This window comes from Kryptolebias marmoratus, linkage group LG6 (genome assembly GCF_001649575.2).
Source record: "Kryptolebias marmoratus isolate JLee-2015 linkage group LG6, ASM164957v2, whole genome shotgun sequence".
NCBI lineage: Eukaryota > Metazoa > Chordata > Actinopteri > Cyprinodontiformes > Rivulidae > Kryptolebias > Kryptolebias marmoratus.
Window position 1 is genome coordinate 11,637,455 of NC_051435.1, and position 7,680 is coordinate 11,645,134.

General features: G+C 39.1%; 1 protein-coding gene across 1 annotated transcript in view; it reads right to left on the reverse strand.

Moving 5' to 3' along the window:
- LOC108240781 (glutamate decarboxylase 1) overlaps positions 1-1,689 on the reverse strand; it is a 17,464-nt gene extending 15,775 nt beyond the window's left edge. Inside the window, exons 1-2 of the mRNA XM_017424524.3 lie at positions 1,274-1,689; positions 432-674 (exon numbers count right to left, since the gene is read on the reverse strand). Of these exons, the coding sequence (XP_017280013.1) occupies positions 432-534 (103 nt within the window). The 5' untranslated portion in view covers positions 535-674; positions 1,274-1,689. The remainder of the gene's footprint in view (positions 1-431; positions 675-1,273) is intronic.
- Between the last annotated feature and the right edge of the window lie 5,991 nt (positions 1,690-7,680).

A 7,680-nucleotide genomic window follows, 5' to 3' on the forward strand; every position in this document is an offset into this window, starting at 1 on the left:
GGGGGGGGGGGGGGGGGCTGAGTGCTCCTTCCTGCCTGAAGCTGAAGCTCAGGAGTGCCATTATTGCCTGTTTAATGTGGCTGAATTAACAGGCACTTCAGGGGCAATTTTCAGTGCAGACACTTCATTCTGGCAGGGACGAAAGATTCCGATATTTAAAAAAGAACACAGTAATAATAATAATAATAATAACTATAGTAATAATGATTATTATTATTATTGCTGATGCTCTGTAGCCTCGGGCTTTTTTTCCTGCAAATTTGACATCAGCATCGCTCTGATCCGAGTTTTTTTTTTTTTTTTTTTTTTTTTTTGGGGGGGGGGGGGTCTAGATGCTGCGTACCCCCCTCCATCGATGAAGATGATTAATGGCGATGCCCACAAAGTAAATGGCACAAGTGAAAATAGCATTTTATCTGTGATGGACCTACTTGAGCCCGGCGGCCGTAAATTTGTCGAGTTGGGATCCGCTTCACCGCCAGCTGAGGAGGAGGAGGAGGTGGTGTTGGTGCTGGGGGGGGCAGACGCCGCCATCACTCCCGAGACCCTGAGCCAAAGTCTTCACCTCCAAAAAAAAAAAAGCCTGGTCACCCTTGTTTTTTTTTCCACCTCTTCTTACTCTTTTTCCTTTTTGTTTCACTGCTCTCAGGTTAAAGACAGCCTTCAACGAGCGCCTGTAACAGAAAACAAAAAAGATGCTCAACTTGTGAGACTCAGACCTGTAGAAGACAAGGACACAGTCTGTCCTACAAGTTGACGTCCAAATTTAGAGGGTGCATAAAATCTGAATGACAAAACAGCTCAAGCTGAAGCCTGCTGCCTCCTCTGACATCATTTTAGCTCTTTATTCTCCCGGATGCAGCTCAGAACATGATGATTAGCAGCCATGATTGTCATTATTAAATAAAAAAAAAAACATATTTTACTTGTCTTTTCAAGCACAAGCTCTGACATTATAAAATTATCCAAAATGGAGGCAAATTATACATCAAATACAAGTCTGGGAAAGCAGATTTCTCTTATTTATATAGTTTTTTTCCCCCTTTTAAATTTAAACAAATTGAATCAGGTTCAAGGTGTTTTGTGCACTGATGTCTCAGGTTGCACAAAATACCAAAGGACTCTTTGTGCCTGAATGTGCCTGACATTTAAAGCATATTATCTTCCAGGGAGCAGCTATAAAAAAAGAAACACCTGTTAGAGCATCCTCCAATAACAATAAGTTTATTTTAGTTTCCAGAGCTCAGCCACATAAATCCACGAAGCCACTCACCGTGATGAAGAGTATCCAGGTGAAGCTGTCCAAAATAATAATAAAAAAGGACGAAGTGAATTTATGAGCAAATTAAATCCTGAAGGATGCGCCGAGAGGAAGAGGAGGAGGAGGAGGGGGAAAAAGGGGACCAAAAGCAGCTGAGTTCTCCTTTAAATCCCACTCAAGGTCACCTTGTTGTTGAAGAAGTGATGTGGTGACAGTTAAATCAAGCCTCGTTGTTTCAAATCTTTACTCTGTGTGTGTGTGTGTGTGTGTGTGTGAGCATCAGTGAGTCACGGTGTGTGTCTGTCTCCAGCAGCAGCTTCAGCAGCAGCAGCAGCTCCGCCGGTGCAGCAGCAGCAGCAGCAGGGCTGTCTGCAGGCTGCTGGATGCGCGTTTGGCACCAAATGGCGCCGCTTGCGGCCCCTAAAGTGCGACTTTTTTTTTTTTTTTTCTGTGGCAGCGTTGATTGTCTCCTCCAGCTGCGCCTGTAATCCTGGTCACGGGCATGAAGTTTGAAGCTGGGAGGAGGGAGGAGACCGGGTTTTGTTCTTGTGTGGTGGGGGCAGAAACCAGAGGGTGGAGAGATGAGAGAAAGCGACACAATCATGAGCCTAAATACTCCTTTAATTGGTGCCATTTGTTTGCTTCGCCCTCCCCGATGAGCTAAGGTTTTGGTTTCTTTTTTTCTGTTCAAAAACCTTTTTTAAACGATTTTATATCTGCTTGTCACAAACAGATCCCCCCTTGTTTATTACAGGCTGATAGGTGCAGGAAGGTAAAGATGTAACCTGCGAAATTCTGCACAAAAATGAGTCCACAAGGTGGCAGTGAGAAACCGAGGATGACTCCTGCAGGAACAGGGACACAAGTGGGCCACGAGCCACAAAAAGACCCCTCTGATCTAATTATAAACAGGCCTATTAATCTGGAACACGTCACCATCATACATGACTGCAGGAACACACACACACACACACACACACACACACACACACACACACACACACACACACACACCACATCTTCACAGTTTGTAACAGATTTGTTACCTCTGCTCTGCTCTGCTCTGCTGATTAGAGGTCACATGTCGTGGATCACAGTGGGTTTTTTACAGAGGTTCTGTCCAGTTCTGGGCAGAACAAACAGAACTATCAGTCCTGCTCTTTACATCAGGGGTGTCCAATCCTGGTCCTCGAGGGCCACCATCCTGCATGCTTTACTTGTTTTCCTGCTTCAACACACCTGATTCAGTGGTTAAATCACCTCTTCATGTTCTGCAGAAGCCTGTTAATCACCCATTGATTCAAATCAGGTGTGTTGGAGCAGAGAAACAAGAAAAACATGCAGGATGGTGGCCCTCCGCAGGACCAGGATTGGAGACTACTGCTTTACATGTTTCAGGAAACAGGATTAAACCTTAGAGGAGTCTTGTGAACATTTATGAAATCTAAAGAAATGGCATGTCTCTTTACCAGAAAAAAATCCCACATGATTAATGGTTAATTTGCATATTTAATTCATTTATTTACAATAGAACGTTTTAAACAGATCAAATGTTTGAACAAAGAAATGGCACCTTTTTTTTGGAGGGCTAAAAAAATTAGGCCATTTTGAATTTTACAGCAGCAGCACGTCTCAAAAATGTTGGGACAGGAGCAGCAAACGGCTGTAAAAGTAAGCGGTGCGAATAAGAAGCAGCTGGAGGAGCATTTTGTGGCAAATTAGGGTAATTGGTTCAGGTCAATAAGAGGACTGGGTGTAAAAAAAAAATCATTTTAGAGAGGCTGAATCTCTCAGAAGTAAAGATGGGCAGAGGTTCACCAGTCTGTGAGATGTTCTCTGTAACAAAGAGGAGAGGGACCATCCGGCCTGTTATTAGCACACCGTTCAAAAGCCTGCCTCTCTGATGGTATGGAGGTGCATTAGTGATTCTGGCATGAGCAGCTTACACATCTGGAATCAGGCGCCACCAGGTTTTTAAAACAACATTTTTTCAGGAGAGCCTTGCATATTTCAAAGCTTTCTTTGTTAGTAACACTTTTCATAATTAACTTGATTTAAAATCAACAAGCTAACATGAATAGGTACAAAAAAAGAACATCGCAGACAGACCTAATCTTTTAAAAGCCCAGAGCACTGTGCAGAAGTTTTAAATCACTGTGTTATCTTTAGTTTTCGTTGATTCAGTTAAAAAATGGAAACAAATTGTGTTTTAGTGACAAGCTGCTGGTAAAAAAGTGCCCAATAATCCAGTTTATTTATGTATTTGGGGTTTTTTGTTGTTGTGTGTCTACACAACACTAGTTTATTCCTCAAGTGTCAGAGCCTTTTGCGCCTCCATGTTTCATAGGTTAGAGTTAAGTGACTTAAACAAACAAACTAACAAATAAACAACAACATTCTGCTGAAAAATAATCAGGTACTGGATTGCAAAAGCAGCCGAAGTGCAAAAAAGCTAAAAAAAAAAAAAAAACCTAAAAAAGCAAAGAGAGATCCTCAGAAAGTCTGGATAACAACTGATCAGGACCACTTATTACAAGAAAAACTAAAAATAAAGAAATTGTCATTCCCTTAATCGAGCTGACATGACAGCTTTGTTACAGTCAGGAAAAAATGGCACGAGTTAAATATGCTCGATTTATTTCTATTTAGGGATTAACACTAAAATAAATGAAAACTGATATTATAGGGACTGGGCTGTTTTTTGCAGTTGTATAAAACTGTCCACAAGAGGGGGTATGACACAAACGACTCCCTCTCTTTATAAGAGTGGAAAATAAAGTTCCAACGATAAACAAAGTGATAAATCAAAACTTAGACAAAGTTAAATAGACAGATTGTTTGCCAATAAGTCAGAAAACCTGAACACAAACTCCAGCATGAGGATGTTTGGTGATAAACCAGGAGTTCAGAGCGGAAGAGAAGATATAAAACATTATTGACTTGTGTTAAAACTCATATTTCATTTAATAGAAGCAGGTGAAACAACATCTGCAAAAACTGTTTTGGGCTCCAGCCAGAATGTTAGAAGTCCTCTGGTCCAAAAAAATCGAAGTTTTACTTTTTATTGATTTCACCTAAAATGAAGTCTGTCAAATATCTTATATTTTAATTTCACCTATTTAAAAAAACAAAAACAAAAACATTTAGCTGTTAATTGATAGTCTAACTAATTATCAAAAGAAAGTTAATACATCAAGCATTCAGTTCCTTTACGGGACTTTTTTGGATCAATAGTGAGAACAGATTTTAAACCAATAGCTTGTTGATAAAGCTGATATATTTACGGCTTTTTGGTGAACTCATTTAATTTTGATTACTTGTTCAGTTCAGTCAACAAACTTTAAGTCTCTTTTTTTCCCCACTGTAGGTTAGAAAGGAGTAAAACAACAAAATAACAATAAAGATATGAAATAATAAGGAAAATAATAAACCGATTTAAAGATGAAGCAACAGCAGGAATCAGAGTGTATGTTAAACTAACCCCATCCATCCATCCATCCATCCATCCGTCCATCCATCCATCCATCCATCCATCCATCCGATTATATTTTTATTTCTGTTTAGGGTAAATGTGTTTTATTGCTGGTTTAATGTGGGAATTTCTTCCCCTTTCTTGGCTATTTGTGGTCATAATTTAATGTAAAAAAATAAACTAAGAATGTTAAAACAAACAAGTTTTATTCAGATTAATTACATAAACCAACTTGTGATTGATTTCTGAATTATTGAGCATTAATTAGAGCATAATGGCAAACTTCGTTGGTACAATTAACATTTATGTGGCTACAGATTCTGCTCAATAGACACAAAATCTCTTTCTTTAATGAATCAGATTCCTTCTGTAAATTTATAGCTGTTGTTTATGAATTTGGAAAGATTATTTGCAAGGTGAAAAACGTAAGGATGGTGAAATGTGACAGTGGAGATTTAACTGTAGAAAAATTAGACCATTTTATTCTTCATATTGACAATAAAAGCTAGTTTTTAAATACAGTTTAAACTCAAAAAGATCAATACCAGAAAACAAAAAGTTTAAAGCATGATTGCACAAAGAAATAAAACATGTTCACATAGAGGTGCTTGTTCCAGTAGCTGCTCTGTTTTTATTTTCTGCACACTGAGCAGAGATGTAAATACTTATCTGAATCTAAACATATTTATATATTCAATGAAGAAACTCACGAGGGAAGGGGAGGCTAGTTATAAAAGGAAACTGATATGTTTTAATTACATTTTAATCAGCGCACTGATGTATAAAACATGAAGCCCAGCATGAGACCGACTCCGTCTGACCCCTCACTCGTGAATTTCCATTCAAGACTCTCGCCGTTTTAATCAGAACTAGCATGAAATTTCTTCTTTATCACAACACTTTTATATGTCTCGATATAAGGAGTCAAATCAGAATCCAATTTACCCATTTTTCATGGTTTAAACACCCATTACCATTTTTCCTTGAGAGCCAATTAATATGGACAAAAGTACAATCCTTTAATTTTCTCATAAAAATGGAAATGGATAAAAATGACTGGTAACAATCAGAAGAATTAGTTAACGCTGGAAAAATAAACCTTTTGTGTGTGCATGAAGATATGAAGAAGTGACATTGTTGGGACGGTTCCTTTTGCCTCTCTGATTTGGTGCTGTTTAAGTTTGCAGATTGGATGATTTGCAGCAGGAGGTCCTTCTGACTGAACTTAAGCCTCAGCTTCAGCAGCGTGGGGCTGCTGCTCTGGATGTTGCTTGAATCAGTTCTACGAAACGGGAATGCTGAAATAATAACACACAGAGAAGCTGATGTGATCAGCTTCAAATAAGATCAAGTGCTGAGGGGTGTTAGAGAGCAACTTTCTTCCTGCTCTGACATTTACAGCAGTGTGCAAAAGTTTTAACCTCCACCAGTTAATTTATTTTTCCTTCAAATAAAATAAGACTTTTGTTCCGACGACTGTAATGAAAAATGGAGACAATGGTTAAACTCACAAATTTTATTACAGTAACTGTGCCAAAACACCAGACGCCATTACAGGATAAGATCTTAATCTTCATCTTATTCTGTTATTTTCTTTAATAAAGTCTCTCCTGTCCTACACTGTCACAGCAGCGCCCTTTAGTGACAAGAAGTAATAACAGCCACAGAACCGAACATAAATGCATTCACTGTGGAAGCCTAAGAACACAACATCTCCCCTGTTACCCAAACAAACAATCTCATCCACTTTAAGTGAAAGTAGTTCTACAGATGTAATCATATTGTAATGTGTGTTTACCTAAAATATAAATTGTGCATTAGTCAAGCATTTTTTCAATAAGATTAATATTACTGTAACGCAAAATCAAATGTCTGATTTAACTACTGAATGCAAGTAAAGTCGTATTCATAAAACAAAAAACACTATCAAATTTACAACAGAACTTAGTTGCAAATGACAAGACAATCACTTTTTAAACCAACACATAATTTTTTTGTCTAGGTGCACTGGTTCACATATTTCCCTTTGCAGAGAAGTTCATTTTGGTGTCTGTTTCGGGCTGAGGGGGTTCTCTGATATTTTAGTTCTTGATGTTTCATTGGAACAAAGCAAAAGTTGGTCTGCATTCCATCTTTTCTCATCATTGGGGTAGAATGAGCTTTGACCAGATTGCTGCTGTACTGACAAAGGATCATTGTACCGGGTCCCTTCTTTTTGTGTAACATGCACTTTTGGCTTGTTGTAGAAACATTTTTTGTCTAACGTGGTTGTACTGTCCATTGTCCTTAGGTGGAGGCAGGATGTTTAGTTTTGTCCTCATTGGTCTTCCTCTGAGAAGCTGGAAAGGGGATTGACCAGTTGTGGCATGAGGTGAAACCCTGTAGTTGTGAAACATTTCAGTAACTGCAGGCTTCCAGGGTCATTGTGTAGCTTGAGCTGCCTGAATGGAGACTTTTAGACCCCGTTTTGCCTGAGGGTGGTATACACTTGTTCTGATTTGCTTAATGCCACGTTCACTCATGAAATCGGCAAAAGCAGAAGATGTAAACTATGGTCCATTATCAGTTGGGGTGGTGCAGGGGTTTCCTTCATGTGCAAAAACAGAAGTTTGGAATGCCATGACAGTGTTTGTTGTACCATTAGGAGTAAATGCTACTTCAGGCTGAAATAATAAACAAAGGATGACACCAAACCTGTTCAAATGGACCCACAACGTTGACACCAATGGACCCTCTGGAAACTTGACAGATTGTAATGATGTAGGTGAAACACAGTGGTTTTTGACACGTGCCTGACATATGGTGCACAATGACAGGTCTGTATAGACCAAATCATTCATATGTGGCCACCAGTAAAGTGCTCTGAGGCATTGTTTAGAGAGAACCATGCCCTGGTGTCCTCCACGAGCCAGGTGCACCACCTGTTCTCACAGAGACTTGAGAACGA